The sequence below is a fragment of the Hypomesus nipponensis genome, chromosome 26, assembly GCF_054491055.1.
Source record: "Hypomesus nipponensis isolate SF chromosome 26, ASM5449105v1, whole genome shotgun sequence".
Taxonomy (NCBI): domain Eukaryota; kingdom Metazoa; phylum Chordata; class Actinopteri; order Osmeriformes; family Osmeridae; genus Hypomesus; species Hypomesus nipponensis.
In genome coordinates, this window is record NC_140386.1 from 5931300 (window position 1) to 5954121 (window position 22822).

The 22822-nt window shown below is 52.6% G+C and overlaps 1 protein-coding gene across 10 annotated transcripts; it reads right to left on the reverse strand.

Moving 5' to 3' along the window:
• Nucleotides 1–307: 307 nt before the first annotated feature.
• Nucleotides 308–22460, reverse strand: trappc8 (trafficking protein particle complex subunit 8). 10 transcript variants are annotated; one of them, XM_084692572.1, is made up of 31 exons: nt 22147–22460; nt 20428–20643; nt 19016–19084; nt 17035–17124; nt 16752–16926; nt 15703–15859; nt 15220–15322; nt 14868–15115; nt 14617–14732; nt 14314–14464; nt 13710–13810; nt 13485–13590; nt 12906–13037; nt 12261–12485; nt 11194–11299; nt 10513–10707; nt 10230–10393; nt 10061–10135; nt 9760–9883; nt 9455–9600; nt 8720–9156; nt 8261–8302; nt 7946–8114; nt 7569–7665; nt 5893–5961; nt 5733–5791; nt 5286–5480; nt 5095–5196; nt 3074–3216; nt 2160–2249; nt 308–1868 (listed from the first exon to the last, which is right to left on the reverse strand). In XM_084692572.1, the coding sequence occupies exons 1-31, from the start codon at nt 22301–22303 to the stop codon at nt 1634–1636; spliced, it is 4494 nt and encodes a 1497-aa protein (XP_084548698.1). In that variant the 5' UTR covers nt 22304–22460; the 3' UTR covers nt 308–1633. The 10 variants fall into 10 exon arrangements, 7 of the variants coding, with proteins under 7 accessions (XP_084548698.1, XP_084548697.1, XP_084548700.1 ...); XM_084692571.1 differs by having other exon boundaries at nt 19016–19099; XR_014750745.1 differs by having other exon boundaries at nt 1810–1868; nt 2160–2391; nt 19016–19099.
• Nucleotides 22461–22822: the final 362 nt, after the last annotated feature.

Below are 22822 nucleotides of genomic sequence, written 5' to 3' on the forward strand. Positions count from 1 at the left end.
TTAGAGTAGTGGAGCTAGGAGGAGTTAGCTAATTGAATGAGAATTAGCCCAGGAGAGAATAGTGGGAGATGATTGGGTGAGACGGGATCTGGGCAAAGAGCCCTACTCGAGACTATGAAGGTCATTGAAGTTCACCTGGCGTCCTTGATATCTAAACTGGCCAGGAAGCAGCAGTCAGTGCAAGGTCTGTGCTTGAAGATGAAATGAGCATTTTCTTCATGTTGAAGTTAGAAAATCCAAAACAGAAATAAAGACTTATCAAAGTAATATGAAGATAGGATGAAGACATGACATTCTCTGATTCGTCTTTGGGCAAGGCAAATTGATTTTACTGAGCAACAATGAAAACAAAGATTCAAAAGACACTTGTGCCTGTGTGGACGAGAAAAACCGAATGACCTAAGGTCTTGATGTACATTCTTCATAAAAATTGCGATATCTATTCAATATAGATTGCCATTTGGAACTGGAGGACAGGGCAGATGTGGAACCCAACCTGCAGAAAGCAAACTCGCTTCCTTCTCTTGAAGACAGCACCTTACCGCACGCGTCATTGGTTACATTTTTATTTCCTATTTACAGTAGATTTGTTATAAATATAATACGTCATTTCCAGAAAAGCAGTTGAGTAAATACATACATTTAAATAACAGCTTGATCACAAGGTGGGTGGGGGGGTGAGGGACCAATGAATTTTGTTGGAGTGGGATTTGGGTACATTTTTTGTTGTAGAAAATGTAATGCGTGCACTTGGGTTCGACACAGTCTCGAGGGACAGACCGATAGGACAGACCGGCAGACAGACAATTGGGCGGGCAGTATCTAGGAGCTGTAAGTCGAAGCCTTTCACGACATAGTGGTCAACAGTCACCGTCAAGAGTCACTTGAAAGAGTTCAGGAGGAGGTGAGGCTCAACAGGACAAGGGGGGGAGACCCCCCCTCCCCCCGGCGTAGTTGAGGTGACACCGTGGCTGCAGTCTCACCGGGGTAGAAGAACGCCGGTGCGCTCCAGGTCACCCAGGAAGTAAACATGCTGTGCCGGTTTCCGTGGCGACAACGAAACAACCTTTCAATTGAATTCCGACGCTCGAGGAAGTCAAAAGGAAAAAAATCTCGGGGGAAGCGGATGCCGCCGTGACACGGGGGGGGGGGGGGGGGGGGGGGGCAGTGTGTTCCAACGTGTCTCTTCACACTCCTCCATTTCACAGATTTGGTTCCGGTGAAGGAGGTCTCTTTTGTTAGGGGGCGGGTGACATATTCATGTCAGGTAAAGTTCCATCCACACGGCCGGCCATGAAGCTTTTCTGCTGCTGAGACATCGGACACGGTCCATCTGCTGACTCAGCCTATGCAGGCTGAGGTTCCAAACAGACCATCTCGTTAAATATACTTAAGAAATGTTATTAAGAAATACAAAACAACTGCTTTCCTTTGTCCAGTACTGAGTATTATTCGGGGATAGGCGGGGCGGGGGGAGGGCGTCAAGTTTCCAAGTGGGCGTGGGGGTCTTTTCGTGGGTGTGGCTCTACACCACGCCTTGCTGATGATTGGTTGGGGTACTGGTGGAGCGGGGGGGAGGAGCCTAGGTGCTCTTGATGCTGATCGGTTGGGTTACTCGTGGAGGGGGAGGAGCTTAGGTGCTGTTGATGATGATGAGGGCGGGGGGAGCCGTCTGCTGGCTGGTCTCGCACACGGACGCCTGGTCGGCCAGCTTGGCGAAGACGCGGGGCGTGCCCAGGTTGTAGACGCCCGCGTGGAGGAAGCAAGCCCGCAGGGACACGCGCATCACTTCCTGTGCCTTCAGCTGCAGCTTGTATTGAGTCTGGCCCAGCCACGTGAAGGACCCGTGAACCTCGAACGACTCTGGACTGAAAGAAGATGAGAAGATTACAGGAAGACCTGAGAGAGAGAACATCAAAACCCCTCTAAGGGGTACAACGGGAGTCAGGGTCGAGGACCTGTTAGCTACAATCATCCCCAAAATTCCCCATAATAACAAAACAAGCGCAAATTCACAATGGCTGCAACCGCGTACGCGCATGCACATTTTGCTGGACTGACTGACAATGGAGCTGCTGGTTGCAGCTTGTAAAGAACAAACAAAAAAAACAGTTTGTACACACGCCTCGTAGCTCGGGTAGGAAGGCGGGTAGACGCACCTGGTCAGTTTGTTTCGCAGGTCTATGAAGACTTCAACTTGGGCCAGCGAGCAGTTGGACAGAGTCAGACTCACGGGCACCATACAGAGGCTAAAAGGTGACAGAAAGTAAAAGAGAAAGAGAGAGAGAGAGAGCGAGAGAGGGGCCAGAAATGACACATGCAGCCCGATGGAGGCACAGCAAGGTTAATGGTCACCTGTCGTCTTTTAATGCCTTCATCCTGATGATCCCACTAGACAGAAAGAAATGGTCCACATTTTATCTAATTGCCAATGCATCAAATTAAGGAGCGCTAAGATAAATCACTGGGCCATCAGAGCGGGGCAGCTGAAAACCAGAAAGTGGCATTTGGAGTCACGCAACCCACTAAGGTCCGTCCGACGAAATCCTTCTCGAGTAAAAAATTTAAAGAACAGAGATAATTCAGCACTGCCCTAAAACGCATTGAAACCCGTCTTTGTATGACTGCCCTTCCACGTGGAGGATGTTTCCTGGTCCTAGACCCTGGCCAGCTGGAAGGGCCTCGCAGAGGAGAAGGAGGCAGGCTGCAGGGGTTGTAGTATCCAGAGGATAGCTGCTTCGACAGGGCAGCCAGGGGCTATTCACGCCTGGGTGCCCTCCCCTGCCCCGCCATCCAGTCCCACAGGCCCCACCACGGATGCTTCCGTGCCCAGAGGGAGCAAAAGGAAGGGGACTCGGGTCACTGGAAGACGGCAGTCCTCTCTTCACACATCAGCCTGAACTCCCCTTGATCCGACAGTATTCCTTCGGGGCACCATGTCCACTCCTGCTTGTGGGATTATGCTGTGTGTCGTGTGTGTGTGTGTGTGTGTGTAGCGGTGCTCAGGGCAGTGCAGGATGGGTGTGAGGACGTGGGAGAGCAGTGTGCCCGTGTGTGTGTGTGTGTGTGTTACCTTTTCTGTATGAACGGGTGGCTGTAGCTCTCAGGGTAGTGCAGGTTGGTTTTGATGAGGTGGGAGAGCTGCTCCATAGAGGGTCTGATCATAGGGGGAGGTAGCTCTGGTTTGAACTTGAGCAGCACCATCTCCTGAGCTTCCTGTGGCACAACCAGCACAGCACACATGACCGAGGGGGACCAATCAGAGAGAAGAATGCCATGTCCACACCTTAAACTGATGCCCGACCATGCTGTGTGTGTGTGTGTGTGTGTGTACCAGAGGCGCTCCGTAAAATGGCGAAAAATCTATTGTTACATGGCAACTCCACACCACAGAAAAGTTGTAGAAAAGGTATATTTGAAAGGAGGGGGGGGGGGGGGGGAACCGTAACGAGTGTGTCAGCTGTTTTCTACCACTGAGACAGTTTCCCTCCGTTGGCACACTTTCATTTCCACAGTGTGGCTAGACGAGGGTAGACTCCCATTCTGTGAACAGACGAGTGGAAGACAAAGTAGCGAGTCATCGATCGAAAAATGTAGTCTCTATGGTGAGAGAATCCCCCCCCCCCCCCCCCGTTCTTTTTTGGAGAGTAAAAATAAAAAATAACGGAATAAAGCACATTGCATACTGTACGACACGATTTGAACAGGGGCAGCCAGAGGCCAAAGAGAGGTGCGGTGAGCCAGCGTGCGCAGCTGTGGAAAAGGGATCGGCTGAGACGAGACAAGTCCTTAACTGCATCCCCATGAATGAGCTCAGGACACTGTTGCTATGCAACCACAGGAAGTGATGTGTGTGTGTTGAGGTGTGGGGTTGTCCAGAAATAGGTGGCGGACACTCGTAGTCTGGCATCCTGTTGGAGGAGGAGGAGGAGGGGGTAGACATCACGTTCCTTCTCCATCGGTCGGGCGGAAGCTATTTTTAGAGCCACGTGAGGACTTGAGCGATACTGGAAATAGGCAGTTGGGAAAAAAACGATAGCTTTTGTCTCACATGGGGGTTTTCTCAACGGCACTGACGCACGCGCTGGCACGCCACCATTACACACCCGAAACCACACACGGAGAAGACACACGGAGAAGTAAACTTGAGTCGAAAAAACACCCACCCACACCCACACTGACACACACTGCATGAACGGCTCTTGCGAATCCCCTCGGATTGGCTTTGTATCAGTGGAGCAAGTTCGTTCGGGAGCCTCTTAGAGAGCATTCTTTGTGTGTGTGTACGTGCGCGTGCGTGTGTGTGTGTGGGGGTGGGGGGAGTGTGCTGCTGTGACAACAGTGAATGGATGAAGAGACACGTGGCTTCTATCCAACAACGTCCTCCTCTCGGAAAGGTGAAGCTCAATTAGTTATAGGGGGGAAAAAAAGTGTCTCTCCCCCTCCCTCCCCTCACTCCCTCCCCCGTCCGGGGCACGTGAGACCACGCGTGCACGCTCTTAATGGCTTGTTCCACCAAACTGCAGTGCGTCCATCTTCATGACGAGCTCAACTTGAATCTACAGGGAATGCGACTTGCGGTGAGATAAAAAAAAAGGCAAGAGAGAGAGATGTGTGGCTGGAGCCAGGAGTGGAGCTCTGCAGTGCATGTGCGGGGTGGTCCTGAGGACCGATGGAAAAACAACAGGCTTCCTGTGCGACTGGTGAAGGAACTCGGAGCACTGCTTGGTTCAGGAGGGACCCCCCCCCCCCCCCGGGACACCGGTGGCACCCTCCGACGATGGTGTGTTTGGCAGACAGCCAGGGAAACACTTATCCTGGGGGGCCTGAGGCCGGCCGGCCTCGCAGGGCGCATCTGGAGGGAAGAGCCGTTTCTCTGGGCTTCTAATGGTTATCAGAGGGTCGGGGGAAGGAGGGAGGGAGGGAGGAGGCCTGCCCGGCCACTCGGTATCAACGTCCTCTCCTCCGCAGTGTGGGAGGTTGATACTGCTGACGAGGCGTGTCGCTGCTTTACGGGCCGCGCGCTCGCAGGAGGCGCGATTCCAGCGATGAGGGGAACAGGATGTGTGCGCGCGCGTGCCTGTGTGCGCGTACCTCTTTTTGGGTCAGGGAGCAGGCCTCTCTGCCGATGGTCTGCAGATTCACGTGGAGCTGTCCCTCCAGGATCCGCTGCTTGTTGTCCTCGACGACAAAGGCCTGTAACCACAGTGGGATGGTCGTCACATGTCAACGCACGAGAAAGACGCCGATCTAGAAGCAACATGAGGCGGAGGGGGGAGCCGCACCTTCCAGAGGACGATGATGTCGAGTTCGACCTCGCTGCACTTCCTGACGATGGCGGCGGTGTCGTCTGGGACCGCCCCCTGGCTCCTGGAGTGGGAGAACGACCCCCCGACCACCGGCGCCGGCCCCCGCCGCGACTCCGAGGGCTGACATCGACGGAAGAAGAAGTCTGCGCAGGGCGTGGTGGAGCTGATGATCTAGAGAGAGAGACAGAGAGAGAGAGACAGAGAGAGAGACAGAGAGTGAGAGAGAAAGAGACAGAGTGAGAGAGTGAGTGAGAGAGACAGAGAGTGAGTGAAAGAGACAGAGAGAGAGAGACAGAGAGCGAGAGAGGAAGTCAGCAGGGAAAAGGGTCGAGGCGTTAGGGGTGATTCCACAGAAAGGCATCCCGCACGATAAAATGCAGGAGGCAGAAGATAAATACGGCACTTTTCGGTCGTGTCAAATACCTGTTCATTTCCAAGGGTTAGGTCTGCAAAGGTGTAGCGCCCCGCAGCACCGGCAGCCGCTAACAAAATGGGAAATCAAAGTTAGCGGAGAGTTGAGCGGCATGCTGTCAAGGGATCTCAACGAAACCGCCTCGTAACGCGTGTACCGGCATTGCTTTACCTTGCTGGGGTTTGCATCGCATCGCTCTGAAGCAAAGCTTGGCCCGCTCCCTGCTCGTGAGCTTCCAGTCTAAAGGGGTAGAAAGGAAGGAGGGTGAAGAGAGATGAAAAAGAAGGACGCGCCCTTGAAGCTCCTTCACGTCATTCAACAGCAGCAGATTCTCCCAACAGCTGAGTGGAGTCAACGAGAGAAACGCAAGCACGCACAGCGTATTCAGACGGAATCAGACAGATTGCTTCTTCACAATCAACAAGAGAAGATTTGTTGGGGGAAAAAAACTCATCGCGGAAAAGCCTCGCTAGTATCTCGGCGAGACAGGCACGGGGGCAAACCATTTGCATTTGACGGGGAAATGACCGCAAAACGATGCGATAAAGGTTGGTTTTGAATACGTTCTCCTAGGGCCGGCCCTAGGGTTTTGGGGGCCCTAAACAAAAACAGTGTATAAATATTTGACCCGTTTCTGTTGCCGTTGGGGAGAGGGCGGCGGATTCTCCCTAGTGACAATTAACGCTAGTTGAGTTCAGGATATAGCACAGGCGGAGAGTTGAGGAGCGAGAGAGGGAGACAGCAAGAGATGGGGAGAGGGAGAGGTAGAGAGAGAGAGGTAGAGAGAGAGAGAGAGAGAGGTAGAGAGAGAGAGAGGTAGAGAGAGAGAGAGAGAGATAGAGAGAGAGAGAGACAGAGCGAGAGACCGGAGGAGAACGAGTGACTGATTGACAGTATGGACAGAAGAGGGGAGGTATCGACAGGACGAGTGAAGGTGTGGAACATCGATCGGCCCAGCCGAGGCGCTAATTAGTGCGTCAGCGGCCTGCGCGAGGCCATGCCTGACCCACCATCCCTACACATCACTGGGAAATCACTACGGCAACCCCCATGAGTCATGTTCATTGGACCGTCTTATAAGTCCACAGCCCCCCCCTGCCCCCCCCCCACTGTTCTGAGAACCTTCACCTTTAATCGGCACTGGGCATGTGTGAGCGAGGTGAATGGTAATCACATGTAAGGCAAACGGACGGTGTTGTGAGACTGTGTGTGGGGGTGTTTGCGCACGTCCCTCTCTCCGTAATGGCCGACACTGAACGTATGACACTTTTCCCATATGAGAGGGCGCCGTTCCCTTGGGGGTTAACAAGTGACACACTCCCCCCCCCCCCCCCAGTTCCCCATGTGTAACACATACACACGCTTTTCGGCCAGCACGTCAGGTACACCTTGAACAGAAAAAGTACACACACCAGTCTTTCATCCACTCCATAGCTCACTCCAAAAAAACGACAGTTTCCATAGAGATAACTCAACGCTTGGCAGAGCTGCATAAAATAATGGCTTGATTAAGAAAAAGAAATGATGAGAGAAAGCGAAACAGCGGGGGGGGGGGGGGGGAGGGGAGAGATAGAGGGGGGAGGAAGAAAAAGAAAGATCTAGAGGAGGGGGACAGAGAGAGGGGGGAAGAGAGAGGAAGAGAAAGAGATAAAGACAGAGAGGGGGGGAGAGAGAAGAGAGAGAGAGAGAGAGAGGGTGGGAAGAAAGAGAACACGAGCGAGAGAGAAGCAAACAATGCAAACATATGGCAAGTCAGAGAGGAGAGAGGGTCCAGGGTCATCGACAGCGAAGACGTCAACAACTCAAGGCTGCCGTGGTCTTCCTCAGACGCACACACACACACACACCTTTATCCTCCGCCATGTTGATGCACTTGTGCAGGCGCCAGTGTCTGCTGCTGCTGGACACCTGGGCTATGTGGAACTCGCGCACGCCCGCCTCATTCTGCAGAGGACCAGAGAAGGGAGGAAGAGAGGGGGAGGAGGCCGGTCACCATCGAGGGCTCGGCATCACAACATCGGCACGTGAAAGCCATCCCGCTGCGTCGACAAGCGCTCGTCGCGGGCTCTCCGCGACGCGGGCCTTGTCACGCGCACACACTGCGAGCATGCGCTTCCCCCAGCGGGGTAGACGTGTTTCCAGAACATTCCAGCTCTGAGGGAATAGCTACTCGAGGTTAGGAGAGCTGGCGTGCGTGTGTGTGCATCTGTGCGAGTGGGCTGACCGTATTGATGTTTTCCACGTCGACGAAGACCAGCATGTCGCCGTTCCGGCCCTCCGCCCCCTCCTTCTCCTCCTCGTCCTCGGGCAGAGTGTTGCTGCGGCAGGCCGTGGCCCGCACGGCCAGCGAGCGGCTGGCGCAGATGAACACCGTGTGACGCAGCACGCGGTGGCTGTGGGGGAGGGGGGGGGGGGGAGGAGGGAGGACAGGGAGGAAAAAGTTGTGGGTGGATAGGTGGGGGAAGGGGGATAGTGTAGGGAGTGAGACATGATTATGAATACATATATGCAAAGGGATTCGACGTGAGGCGTTCCTCACTGCATGTGGAACCTGCAGATCGGGGGCAAGCTGTGGGCTCGCCTGTAATTGAAACGACAGAATGTGAATAAAAAAAAAGAAAAGAGGAAATTTTCACACTTTTCGCAATTAAAATCAGTTTGTTCAAAGAGCCTGGATGATCACCTTTCCTGTGACTGAGCAATCATTTCTCGTTTCAAATGGAATAAACCACTTTGGTAGGGAGGGGATTAAGTGTCTAAAACGTGCTCTGATTGGATCTTACTCTAGTTTCATTGGAATAGTAGTAGGAGGAAGACATGACCGTGTTTTTTCTTAAAGATTTTGACATTTACCCAACACCTGTATTGATAATTACGCAGCAAACATCGCTGGATCTATTACGGAAAAAACGCTACTCCTTATTCCCAGTGAAGCACAGGCTGAATTCCCGTGCTCTTTTCAACGTGCAACACGTGTCGCGTGCCCCTCGCTACGCACCTGATCTTGCCGCCTTTCTCGGCGCTCTCGTAATAGAACAGGAAGTTGATCTCGTGGACTCCTTCCTGGTCTGGCCCTCGGAGCCACAGGGGCAGCTGGGTGGACTCTCCCGGCCTCAGCACGCCCTCGGGGAGAGGGATGTCGGCCACGCCCGCCGCCGGCCCGAAGTCGGCCGCCGACACCAGCGACGGCGCCGCCGCGCCCGGCCGGGCGCCGGGGGGCGTGGCCAGGGTCCGGTAGGCGGAGCAGTTCTCCGAGGCGGCGGGGCTGACGGGGGTGAGGGGCGTGGCGGCGCCGCCGCCGAAGGTGAAGAAGTCGGGGTGCGTGGACGCCACGCGCAGGCCGCGCAGGGCCACGCGGCTCACGTTGCAGAACTCCACGTACGCCTTCCGGATCTCCCCGCAGAGCAGCGCGGTGGGGAACTGGAGGAAGAACACCTGAGAGGGGGGGGGGGGGCGGGGGGGAGAGGGGGAGAAGAGGAAGATGCGGAGAGTTCGGGGGACGTTTTGAGGCTGGAGGAACTACAATTCGAATACAAACTGAGATAGACAGAGAGGTCTATACTGCCCTGTTCTATCTAAATGGTAATGGCTGTATTTGCATAATGTAACATTCCATCGGAGGAAATAACGAAATCTTTGCGAAAGGAAATCAAGGAGTCTATTCTGGCCCTCACGGTTAATGGGGGGGGGGGGGGGCTCTGTCTGGGGTGTGTCGAGCGGGGGCATTCAGTACCTCCAGCAGGGGCATGGGGGGGGTTATGGTGGGGTCCAGTCGGCGGTCAGGCCCGTGGCAGACGGAGGTCTTCTCCTCTTTGGTGTGGTTTAACCGCGGCCCCTGAATCTGCAGGTCCTGTCGACCTCGGACCAGCAACCCTTCACCTGTGGCCCGGGAGGAGAGTTCAGTGACATAGAAGACAACAGTTTCACATGCTGAATAAGCAGGCCCAGAAGGGGGGGGGGGGGGGGGGACGACGACTGTACCAGTCTAGACTGAACTGCATAAGCAGTCGACGACGAGAAAGAATCGGCTCTGGGTACCTTCGCTCTGTGATCCCGCCACGCTATTGGCTGGCTCTCCAGTGGAGGGGGAGGAGGCCAGGTTGTAGGCCACGCCCAGGATGTGAAGCTGGCCAGTCAGGTGAGGCAGCAGCCTGAGACGAGCCTACGGGAACCAGATCAGAGGACGTGAAGTCAGAAAGACAGTTGAGTAGAGAGGTGTGGAAATAAGGCCAAGAGAGACATTGAGCAGAGAGAGAGACAGACAGACAGAGGGAGAGAGAGACATAAAGACAGAGCGAGAAAGCGCGCGAGAGAGAGAGAGAGCAAACCAGCAGATTACCAGCTTGGTCTCCTCTGGACTCATGCTAAACTCCAGGATGACCTCGGTGGCGATGACGTCTTCTTTCTGCGCCATCTGGGACAAGGAGGGTCAAGCAAAAAAGGGGACTTAGGGAACCTCCAACCAGCAGGGGGTCGAGTACCAGGCCTGGCCACCAGAGGGCTCTTACCCCGGGACGGAGGGCCTCCTCCTCGTTGCTGACGGGCTCGCCGTCCACGCCGTCCCCCGGCCCAGAGAAGTCTTTCGGAGTGAACTCCCACAGGAGAGAAAGGTCCGACAGCTCCAGGGGAACCTTGAGAGGGTTCCGGAACGCCACCTCCACTATAATGGGCTCTGAAACACCAGAGAATGATGACATTTGAGGATGATGACAGTTGAGAATGATGACAGTTGATATATATATATATATATAAATATACATATATAAATAAATAGGACAGACGGGAATTTACCCTCAACAACAGCGAGCGGGAAACGTAGGTTGTCTGTCTGGTTGTTCAGGCAACACTGGGTGGGGTGAAACGTTCCCGGGACAACGCCCCGGTTGGCGGCGGCAACCACCTGCTCCTCCAAGTCCCGCCACATGGCGGCCAGATCCCGGTCGTACTCCTGGTCCAGGGACACGTGGGTGGCAGCCTGCTTCTCTCCTGAGGAACCGTCATCAATGTTCAGACACACACACACACACATCTTCCTTTCTGCTATTCTGTGGTGATGGAAAAACCCTTAGGATGTTTGCGGGCTCAATGTAAATGCTAAATGACAACGCTTGCTCGAACCAACATATTTAAGAATAGAGAAGTGAGGGATTCTGTTTTCGAGGCAGATTTTATATTAAACAAGGCTCTTGCAAATCAGCCCAGGGACGATAAGTACTTTTTTTTTTTATTCCTGGGAGAGTAATTTGTAAATGTAATTTATTCAGCCGGTTCATCGCGGGCTGCTTGCTGTGGTTAAACTCTTTGGATCTTCACTTCAAGTTCCCTCTCTAAACGATGACGCACTTCCACAGTCACCCGAGCTGTGCAACACACAGGAGCCGCAAGCCCCGCTCAAAGTCGCACGCTGACACCGAAATATGTGCGTGTATGTGTGTGACTGTGTGTGTGTGTGTGTGCGCGCGCGAGGCTCACCCTCGGCAAGGCGACGCTCGTGTCCGAAGTAGACGCGCGTGGCTGAGCTGTGGATGCAGGGCAGAGGCAGCTGGGGGAGAGAGCCTTGGGAAGACGCCGTCACGTTCTGGAGCCCCCAGGGGAGAGAGCAGAAACACTGTGAGGTAACCTCTTCATCCTCCACACACACACACACACACACCACACACACACACACACGCAGAAAACTATCAGACGGATCCATTCAAAATCATAAAATAGTTATTCAGTGCAGGCTCAGTTGACGGCTAATTCCTAAATGCGCAGACGCTGTGAAGGATTACTGAATTGTAAAACCGAATATACTTTAATGGGGGTGTCAAAGAGGAAAAAGAAAACGAATAAATAAGGCAATTCTGTGACGCACGCAAGTTCTGAGGTACTCATCTAAATTCAGAGCCTAACGGTAGCTGCTGGAGATTCTAGCTATGCTGAGTGAGTATTTGTATATTCGTTAATACTCTTGCTTGTCGTGCCTGTGAAAAATCCCCTTGAAACCGAGGGAGACAGCAGACGATGTCGCACTCTTAAAATGAGAAAGGCTGCCCTTACGAGGGCGCCGTTCTGACAAACACTGCAATTTGGTACCTTTCCGACGGTCGACTTTTGTGAGCGAAAAAAGGAGAAAACACAAACGCACAAACAAAGGGCCATTTCATCTTCCATTCGAAATCCACTTTACCCAGCTGCGTCTGTGTTCAGACCAACACAGAGTGCCTCTTGACAGAAGACAACCTTTAGAGTGCGGTTTGGAGTAGTGACATCACTCGACCTAATCATCATGTGATTAGGCGTGTCATTGTGGCTAATGAACCAATAGAAAGACCCAGTCACATTATTCAGCAATGTCTGGTCTCTCTCCACGGATGAGTCAGCAGCTACTTAAGCTAAGGGAACAAAGACTACTCTTAAAATACTATATATATATATATATATATATTTTTTTTTACATTCCCAAAGTGGGGCCCTACAGTTTGGCCCCAAAGTTTGTCCTGAGTGTTTCCTGCTTGCGTGCTGCGGCGTTCTCCTGTCGCCGGTCGCTGGCTGACCTTGTAGACGTATAGATACTCCCGGAGGAAGGCCCCCTGCTGGACGCCGCTCTGCTGGCTGTCGTTGGTGAGGATGTGGCGGAAGGCGACCACGGCGTCGTCGGGCTGGCGCAGGGTGAAGGACTGCCGGCCGATGGTGAAGTTGATGTGGTCCTCGGCCAGGGACCAGCCCTTGCCCTTGTACACCTGCATGGCCTGGGAGTAGCAGCGCAGCGCGTGCCTCTTCTGAGCCAGGGAGGGGGGGGGGGAGGAGAGAAGAAAATGATTGGGCGTTTGCATATATATATATATGTGTGTGTATGTCTGTATGCGTGTTGACGTAGGACAGATACAAAAAAGCATTTCAACAGCCGTAAGAGAGGAAAGCGCTCGACAGGCTACGTTAACGCTATCCGGCCGGCAGAGGTTTAAGTGGAACCGCGACGATTCCAGCGCTCCCATCCCAACCCAGGCCATTCAGACAGAGGATAACGACGCCACCGTGAGCACTCATCTCCTTCTCGGCCCCGCTCTCTAGCGTTCTGCGTTCGTCCCACTCTCCTGAAGACTATACCAGCTGTTCAATGAACAGGCACAGCCTCTGGTACTGTGGCCAACCTCGGCCTGGTTTCACCCCAGTCTCACAGCCAGGCCTGGTCCTCTTACCTGGCCAGCCTTGCTGAAGCGGTGTCCGGCCAGGATCATGTGGAAGGCGAACTTGCGCACCATGGGGTTCCGCATGTTGATGAAGCAGTGGGCGGCCTGCTCCAATAGGAGAGCGCTGCGCAGGTCCGAGTCCTGGGATTGGACGGGCCACACACACACACACACACACACACAACGCTGACACAGTTAGTGGGGAGCGGAAGGCCATGTTGGAGGATGGAGAGAGAGACGGAGAGACGGAGAGAGACAGACACAGACAGAGAAAGACAGAGACAGACAGAGACAGACAGACGGAGAAAGAAAGAGAGAGAGAGACACAGACAGAGAAAGACAGAGAGACAGAGAGAGAGAGAGAGACACAGACAGAGAAAGACAGAGAGACAGAGAGAGAGAGAAAGAGACACAGACAGAGAAAGACAGAGACAGAGAGAGACAGAAAGAGAGAGAGAGACAGACAGAGAGAGAGAGACAGAGAGAGACACAGACAGAGAAAGACAGAGACAGAAAGAGAGAGAGAGAGACAGAGAGAGACAGAGACAGAGAGAGAGAGACAGAGGGCGGCCCCCGGGCTGTGCTCACCTCGCTGGTCATCTTGATGAGGAGGGTGGCCGCGTCAGAGTACTTGCCCTGGCTCTTGAGGACCTCGGCGCTGAGGAGAGCGCAACGCTCCGCTAGCAGCATGTTTCTAGGTGGGGAGGGTTACGCCGTGTCAACACACCCACTCGTATTGACACATTCTATTTAGGGGGCAGTGTGTGTGTGTGTGTGTGTGTGTGTGTGTGTGTGTGCCTCAGTGTTCCATACTTGCACACGTCTTTGTAGGTCTGTATGGCCGTGTCCATGTAGTGTGCTGGGTACGGTCGGGGAGCCCCCGGCTGCAGGAACGCCGACACCGCCGCCATTTCCTGCCCAGACAGGAAGGCAGTGAGGGGACATGGAGAGAGCGAGCGAGAGAGAGAGGGGGAAAGAACAGAAGGGTGAGGCGATGGCTTGAAAGGAGAATCCATCTCTCTTCCCGCCCGATGAGCGTGGTTAATGAGGCCGAGGCCACAGCAGACAGAATGGTCGCGTCACGGGCGGGTGGCCGGCCGTCCTTCACGTGACCGCCCACCACATTTCTCCTTTTTCCGGGGTTTGTTCATATTTCCCGCTGACCCAGAAAGTCCATGAGGCATGTTTCTGCTCGTGAATGCAGCAGGAGGGGCGTGAGGAACAGAGGAGACTCGGAGGCCGAGGAAAGAAGAGCGCGCGAGAGACAAAGAGAGAGGGGAGGGAAATGAAAAGCCGGCAAAAAGAGAGAAACGGCGTGCATCCGTGTGCCTGCGTGCGCGCGTGTGTGTGTGGTGTGTGTGAGTCAGTCTATCTGTGTGTGTGTGTCAGTGTATGTGTGTGTGTGTGTGTCTCTCACCAGAGCCCCTGCAGCATAGAGCATGGCCTGGTCTGACAGGAAGTCCTTCTTGGCAGTGTGGTAGCAGCTGTAGGCCAGCTCGTAGTGTTGAACCAAGAAGCACAGGTCGGCCATCTTCCTGATCTGCAGCTCCGGGGCTTCTGCCGGATAGCTGGGGGCATCACAAAAGGGGCATCACACTCTCGTGGTGGTGGTGGGGGGGGGGGGGGGGGGGGCACAGAGGAGGGGGGACTGGGTTTGTGTGTGTGTGGGGGCGGGGAGGCGGTGTTGTATATGTGAGTGGGGCGCTTGTGGTGGACTTACAGCAGGCCGGAGGTGTTCTTGAGTTCGCTGATGCTCTTCTCCGGAGCCTTCCCCGAGCCGAACCACTTCTTCGTGGCCGAGAACAGGGAGCGACTCAAGCCCTTCCTGGAGACCAGCTACAGGGGGACGAGCAAGACGGCGGTGCGGTGGGGAGAAGGAGGAATCGTGTGAGCGGGGAGACGACGACGGGACGAGACGTCAACAGGATCCAGCGAAACCCAGCGCTGGGCGGGTTGGGGGCGCGTGCGTACCTGGTCGTTCAGTTGCCTGATGTTCTTCTCCACGTGGGGCAGGAGGCCTCTGGAGGTGAACTCCTGGACGAACTGTCGGATGCGGTCGTGGTCGTTGAGCGTGAGGCAGGCTCCGTGGCTCGTCCCCGGCCCCGGGGCGGGGGACGGCTTCCTGGGCTCGGAGGTCGCGACCTTGAGGGCGTCCAGGCTCCCGGGGTCGCTGGGGGCGTCCAGCTGGAGAGGGTGGCTTGTGTCCAGGCTGTTGGAGACTAAAGAAAACACAACCGCCGTCAGTGGAGTCTGCCTCCGGAGAGATCTAGAGGGAGAAGCTGGTGGGGTTTGGCTCGGACGGTGGTCTGAGGTCTCAACCGACCTTTGTGGCCTGTGTCATGGCCGTCGTCTTCTGCGGAGCTGACGTTGTTCTCCACGGGGGAGTTGTTCGCCACGGCAGTCGGGGCGGGGTCCTCGTAGAGGTCCTGCCAACACACACACACACAGACACACACACACACGGTTGTACATTGAAGAACTTGAAGCATGGATTTAGACATTATTTTTCAAAAGATTACTTTTATATAGGCAGAATAAATTGTTGCATAATTGAATTAGTGAGCAACAAGCAAAGCAAGCTGCCCTTTCTTGCAGAAGACTATTCAACTATGGATTCCCGAAAACACAGCTATGAAAGACCTTGACAAACAAGACAGCATTTAGACTTCCTTTTGTTGCATTTCAACACACAAACGTTCCAAGACTCTCTCCCAGCCCTGAGAGGAGCGAAAACGCGAGCCCCGACGCGAGCGTGGGCGAAGGAGAGCGTCTCCCGAGAGCGCGCGGAGGGGGAGGGGGGCCTCACCTGGCTGAGCAGGCCGCTCTTGTGGAGGTACTGGCTCCAGGGGTCGGGGATCTGCTCGTCCGCCCCCGACGCCGTGGCCCTGCGGGAGTTCACCTTGAGCAGGTAGCAGCCCGTGGGGCCGTATCTCTGCTTCATGTCCTCGTACACAGAGTCCGCCCTGGGTGGGGGGGGCACACAAGGAGGGAATGGGGGTGGGGGAGGGCACGGGATGAGTCGATGACATTTCACCGAGGCGTTGCGAGGAGCACAGCAGTTGCAATCTGACTGAACTGAAACCAGATCCAGGCTGCCCAGCGCTACACAGGCGGCGGGTGGCCCCAAAACATCCCTCCAGTTTTTCCCCCAATAACGGTTCTATACGGGTTACTGGACAAAAAAAGAAAGGTCCACAGGGCAAGTATTACGTCCATTCATTAGCTTGTGATCTTAGCTAATGGTAAGATAGGAGTCAGAGTTATAAAATAATGAGGAAGAAAAACTAACAAACATGAAAACTGAAGAGAATCCATAACAGCCCTCGGGCGAGGGTCAACTCCTTGCTCGTTACCGTCTCTAACCATGCAGAATGTTGGACCACGAGAACTCTAAGTCCTCCGTTGACCCACTTGCGCGCACAAGAGTTATAGGAGGGTTAGGGCTGTCACGATAACTACTTTTCCTTGTGCTGTAGATGTCACAAAACAGAACACTTTATAACACAGTGAGCCTTCTCTTCACCTGTCGGTGTCCGCTCTGTGTGTGTGGAGACGCTAGTTCCGCCTACGCTTTCGACACAGAAAGCAGAACAAGACGACTGAGGCAGCGGGATCGACTAACATTTTGGTGACATTTGTTCTTATGTAAAAAAAAATAATAAAAAATTACAAGAATAATTGGTTTTTATTATAAAAATGATCAGTTGCAATATATCGCGGCAGCAAAAAATGATTGCACTCATTTCCATATACCATGCGATAAGTCAATATATTGACTATCGCGACAAGCCAAGTGGAGGTAAACAAATCAGGGGCAGAGAAGGAGGTTTGGGGGGGGGGGGGGGGGAAGCGTACCTCTGTTCGTCTCCCTCGCTCATGTCGTGCAGCAGCACGTAGTATTTGAGGGTATTGGGGATGAACCATTTGGGGTTGGTGTACTCCCCGCTGTGCTGAACCCTGTGCTGCTCCTGGGACAGCTTGAGGAACTGCTCCACCGGCACGGCTTCGCTCGACGACACCACCAGGAGACCTGCAGGGGGCGCCGGTCAAGGACTCCCAACCAAGCACACGCACAGAGAGAGAGAGACTGACCGATAGAGAAGTAGTGAAAGTGTTCAGGTCACGGCGGGAAGGATACAGGCGAGGTAGTGGTTGAGGAACTCGTGGTCGGAGGCGGGCATGGACTGGAGGAAGCTCTCCCGGTAGGCCTCGAACCAGGGCGTGGTCGCTGGGGAGAAGGGGAGAGGAGACCGCCGAAGCGAGGCGGCGAGTTATTAGTCGGAGCTAGGGAGGATGGGAGGACCGGGACACAATCAGCAACACGTTGGGGTCATAGCCATGGTGATCGGAGAAAGGGTTGATTGTTATGCCAGGGAGAGGATGCTCTTGGGAGGGAGAAGAAGAAGAAAAGAAAAGAAAAAAAAAAAGCATGGACAAATGACTGATTTCCATGATGGCAGATTATTTTGTTCTTTTGTGGTTTCCAACACTCTTGTTGCGCGGCATGCCCTTGTGTTCACCGCCATTCCTAATTAGCATATAAAACAACCGCTGAAAAAGACACGGTTGCCATGACAAAAAAATAGCAAAAAGGAGGAAACTGTTCATCACAGTGTGACATCTGTAGAGTAATCTCGATAATGCATTCAAAATGAAGGACAAGCTACTAAAAGCTTTGAAGAATACAAAACAATCCTGGAAGTGTTATCGTCATCAAGCCACCCAAGATCAGCCTTTGACTCTGTTCCAGAAGAATACACGTGTCGGGGGGGGGGGGGGGAAGAGCACGTGATCTGGAGGTCCAACTGTTTGGCTGGACCATCCGATACTGGAGATGTGGTGCTGCTATCTCAGGGAGTTCTGAGAAAGGCCGCTCGTCGCAAGGCCTCCTCCCCCCGCGCCCCTCTGCTGATTGCACGCTTGCCAGGCAGACGCACAGACAGATCACAACGTAACACACAGCAGGCGTGTTTAGGGGGCGCCAATCAATGCCCGAGCGACAACAGAGCGGCGAGGCCTTCGGAGCGAACAGCCCGTAACGAGGACGTCCAGCATTTGCAGCGCTTCGCCGCATCGATCCGTGTTCGGAACAGACGACCCCACTCCACACAGGGCACCGTTGGGGGGTGGGGGGGGGATTGATCCCCGATACCTCCCTGACAGACTTGACTGAGGTTTTGATGTTCTACGCTAGAAGATAATAGCTGGAGGTCAAGAATGGCACGCTGTTCCACTGAGAATTCATTTCAATTTGGTGACGGGGGCATAAACCTGCGAATCGTCTTTGACAAAGAAAAGATGCAGCTGACATCAAATTGGATACCATAAGGATTGGGACGCTCAAACAAACAATTTATATAAATGGGGAGAAAAAATATATATACATATATATTTGAACCATTGATTCTCTTGCTATGAATTGTGCAGCCAAACAAGACTGTGACGTGTCTTGAGAAAAGCCACAGGTCTTGCATTCTGATTCTGAGACTGCTGTGGTTCCTCAGGGTCCACGGAAGAACCTTGTAAAAAAAAAAAAAAAAAAACCTTCAGGAGAGAGAGAGAGACTCCCAGCATTGGAAAGCTACAGTTGCTATATCACATCCTTCACTAAACTCCAGGTAGTACGTTCACGTGCCAACATGCCTTCCTTTTGACTGTAGGCACTCCATTTTTTTTTTACACAGGCAATAGACTGAATTTGAAACACAGACTGAATTGATGGTATTTCCTCCAAGTTGTCTCTAATAACCAGATCTATATAGGCCTTCCAGTGTCATGTCAGGAGCTGCACAAGGAGTGAAGAGGGGAGAAAATAGAGCTTCAATGCTGTGAATAACCTAATGAGAAACACTTATACACAGACAATAGGCACGGGAAATCTGAAGGTCAAAAAGCACCGACCACCTTGTGAGAGAGAAAGCAGGGATCAGGTCACGGGTAAGAGTCTGCTACGCAGTTCAGCTACGGAGCGAGACAAAGAGAGAGCGAGAGAGGGAAGGAGAAGTGAAGGAAGGAAGGAAGGAAGGACAGCCCGCTAGATCTAATGGGAGGAGGAGAGGGCCCATGGGCGGGGGGGGGCCCCACCCGCCCCCCCTACACCGGCGCAGGGGTGAGAGTACCTGTGTAATGCTTGGAGGCGCCCAGTTCCGTTAGCGTGTCCCTCCAGTCACTGTACCAAGGGACGCTCGCTTTAAGAGAGCGATCTGATGGGGAGGGGGGGGGGAGGGATGGGGGGGGGGGAGGGATGGGGGGAGAGAGTCAGGACCAGTGTTAGCAACATCCCATCACCTGTCACACCTGTTCAGACCTGCCCACTGAAGCGCTAACGCTCCGGTGGGCGTCTCAGGGGGCTAGCGCCGCGGGGCGGACGCAGAGCTGCGCCGTCGACGACTGGGCCCGGAGGCGAGGGTCTAGTCTCTGCACTGCACTCTTTCACCTCAAAGCAGAACTTTGCATTGGGGGGGGGGGGGGGGGGAAAGCATACCCATGCAAGACACAATATACTGACACAGGCCATTGCAGTTAGGTTTACTTCTTTGGGTTAGAGGAGGCTGTTTTTGGCCAAGCAGTGCAATTCAATCAGAGTTGGTGGAAACTGTAAAGGGAATTATACAGTAGGGACCATCACGCACAAAGTGGTCTATACCACAACTTTAACACCGTCACTTTGTTAGTTTCTGGTCATACCTTGTCAAATACCACAGAAATGCTAGAGTTATTATGTAATTATAGACGCAGAGATTGAAATTGTTGGTTTGTTTAAATGTTAACGCTTGACATCAATTTAATTTCATATTTTGGCATGGCATTTCATGGCCAATTCTGTTTAAATGAACATAGGAATGACCAGTTAATAACACTGTTGCTTAACATCTTAGGAAGGCTCTTACCCGTGATGCAGCCAGGTGAGTACACAAAAACAATAATGGGTAAAAGGTTATCAATACAAAAGTCAAACATCCCACACACAACCAATGATGAACATAACAGAAATAACTTGTCACCCTTTGTGTTTACTGCCCTCTGCAGACAGGATGAATAATTGTCACAGCAAAAAAAAAAAAAAAAAAAAAAAGAGCCAAGATGAGTTCAAGGTTCTGTTTCTTAGCATATAGAGTAAATAGGCTGTATATTGCTTATGGAAGATCCACACACATTTAAAGATTTTAACCATTTCAAATGGGTCATATCATATAATCCCCTATATTGACAGGTGACCAAGTCCCTGCTGATGAGAGACAACCTTATAACACAATGCTGCTACCACAGTGTACAAAAGACGCAATCGTGTTCTTTGGGTGCTTGCTTGGCTAAATATGGGTCAAATGTAGCGTTTCACACTCAGACCAATGAGCCCATCGCAAGTAACCTCCAAAGTAAAAAAAACAAAAAACAAAAGCAATGTGAAAGCAATGTGGGCAAGCGTTTTAATTCCGGCAACCGTAAAATTGCCCCCCCCCCCCCCCCCCCCCCCCCCCCCCCCCCCCCCCCCTCCTTCGACTGTCCTCCAAGGCCGTGCAGGTAAACTCACCGCTGATGTTGAGGTCGTGGTCCCCGGCTGTGATGACATTGGCCGCCACCCCCTCGGCCGGCTGGCACGCCGACACCACCTCGCTGAGCAGCTTGCGGTGGGCGGGGCCCGGGACGCCGGACACGGGCGCGGAGGTGGGGCGCGTCACCACATTGTTCACGCTGATGCGCAGGTTCTTCACCCCCTGCACCTGGTTGTTAGGGTCTCTTATGTGACCTGGGGGATGCACGGACACGTGTCATGCGTCAGTGGCTGAGCGGTTAGGGAATTGGGCTTTTAATCAGAAGGTTGCTGGTTCGATTCCCGGCCGAGTAAAATGACATTGTGTCCTTGGGCAAGGCACTTCATCCTACTTGTCTCGGGGGAATGTCCCTGTACTTACTGTAAGTTGCTCTGGATAAGAGCGTCTGCTAAATGACTAAATGTATTATAAATGTAAAGGTCAGAGTGTAGTTCGCAGACCTACATGGGTGTTCTGGACGACGTAACTGTTATCCATGTGTAGTATGCCCTGTACATACTTAACCACAGTGCTGAGGTTACGGCACACGTAAGCTAGTTTCTGTCTCATGTCCTGTAGTCGTAAACACAGCAGAATGTCAGCTCTCTAAAGAAAGTTCCTTCCTGTCTTCTTTTGCCCAGTCAACAATTCGACACACATTCCTACAGAAATGAAATGGCTTGTGCCACACAACTGGCATACTCTCTCGAAGAACAAGACGACAGTGACTTCGTTGTCTCTGTCATTATTTGGCTGAACATACGTCTCAAAATGTGAAGAGATAGCTGGCTCTTGTGCATTTCACAGCAACCTTAAGGTGCTTCACTGCAAGTGCTGGTAAAGCAGCGTTTAAGGCAAATGCGGGGACAACCTAATCTACTAAAGGTGCTTAGCTAATCCACTGAATTGGATGGTGGGAGTCCATGTCGTAACTTGTTGGCGTACCAGCTGGCATGCAATATACATAACCTGCTCTTCATCTCAGCAATGCAATCTTGGCACTTGTTGTGCAATGTCATTGCTGGCACCCATTAGAAAATGTACCAGTTAGCCAGCTAGTAGTTTCCAGCAGCCATTGCCTATGGCACATTAGCTAATTATGTAGCGTTACAGAGCTAGTTAGCTAGCTGTAGTAATATGGGCTAGAGGAGACAGAAGAGGCGAGGAAGATATAGCCATGCCCCCCAATTGGGCTGGGCCTCCTAGCCTAGGTTGAACCCAAGTCCATCCAACCCGCAAGCAAAAAACACTAGAAAGCTGCCGCACCGGCGTACTATGACCCACTAAAAAAAAGAACAGTGACTGCTCAAATGACAATGTAGCCTCTCGGGTGACTGTCAGTGTTAGGAGAGGAAACTAGACCGGGCCCTGGCCTGGGTGGGATAGCGCCACATCTTACAGCCCTTCCTGTCAGTGTCACTGACAGCTAGCCATGACAGTGGGATTTGGCTAACTGGCTACCTCTGAAAGTAGCTAGCTGGCTAACTGGTTAGCCTCCAAGTCACATACCAATATATAGTCTAGTTTACGTTGTTGGCTAAATACAAATATACAGACTCACATTACAAAGGCTAGCATGCTAGCTAATGCTAGCTAGCTAGCTACCGAGAATGTAGCTCTATATTTCGACGCATTTGTATCTGACGTTACCAAAGCAATAGATGAATGCAACTGTCTTGGTGTACAATTCCCATATTTTTGATGATCAAAGCACCTACCTTCAGAGGTTAACCGGCAGAAAGGCCGAAGCAGCTCCGAGAAATTGAGGTTGTTTTTGCGAGTCACTTTCTCCGCATCTTCGCTGCACAGAACGGCCACCATAGGGACAAACGAGTCCTGGATGAACTCCTGCACCGACTGGACGCACTGAGCCATTGCTGTCTGTGCGAGAGGACACTATTACAAATTTGTTTTTTCCTATATCTACGGATTTGACAGTGAAACGCTACCTCCTCCGAGTTGAAAACAACTCTCCGACTGTCAGTAGGTAACAGCCATGTTGAATTCTACAGTTGCCTGCTGATCGATTCGTTTCCTGTGGAGCTCTGACGTGATCATGTGATGTCGAGTCCTCCAAGTGCCACCGAGTCCTTGCGGCTACTTATCATATTAAAAGTTGACCCATAGTAATAGTCATTATTTTCAGCTAATATTGGTAGCAACACTTTTACAACATTATACGTTTGATCTGATCCCAATGTTCTTCTTGTTTTAGTTGTTGTTGTTTTTGGTCCTAGAATGAGAGAAGTTGAGAAGTAAGACATTATAAAACCATCAATTTCCTTATTGCAGAGTTGAGACACATTTTTCTACAACAGCGATGTTCTCCAGGCTTAACGGAAATGTATAACTGCGTCATTCACGTAGTATAAATTACACCAAAATGTTGAATAT

Excerpts from the sequence above, each read along its gene's own strand:
- trappc8 (XM_084692571.1), bottom strand. The coding sequence starts at position 22,303 with ATGGCTCAGTGCGTCCAGTCGGTGCAGGAGTTCATCCAGGACTCGTTT. Across the intron at positions 10,708-11,193 it reads CGAGCGTCGCCTTGCCGAGG|GAGAGAAGCAGGCTGCCACC; the intron begins GTGAGCCTCGCG and ends ACGGTTCCTCAG. Across the intron at positions 1,869-2,159 it reads CTGCGAAACAAACTGACCAG|TCCAGAGTCGTTCGAGGTTC; the intron begins GTGCGTCTACCC and ends ATCTTCTTTCAG.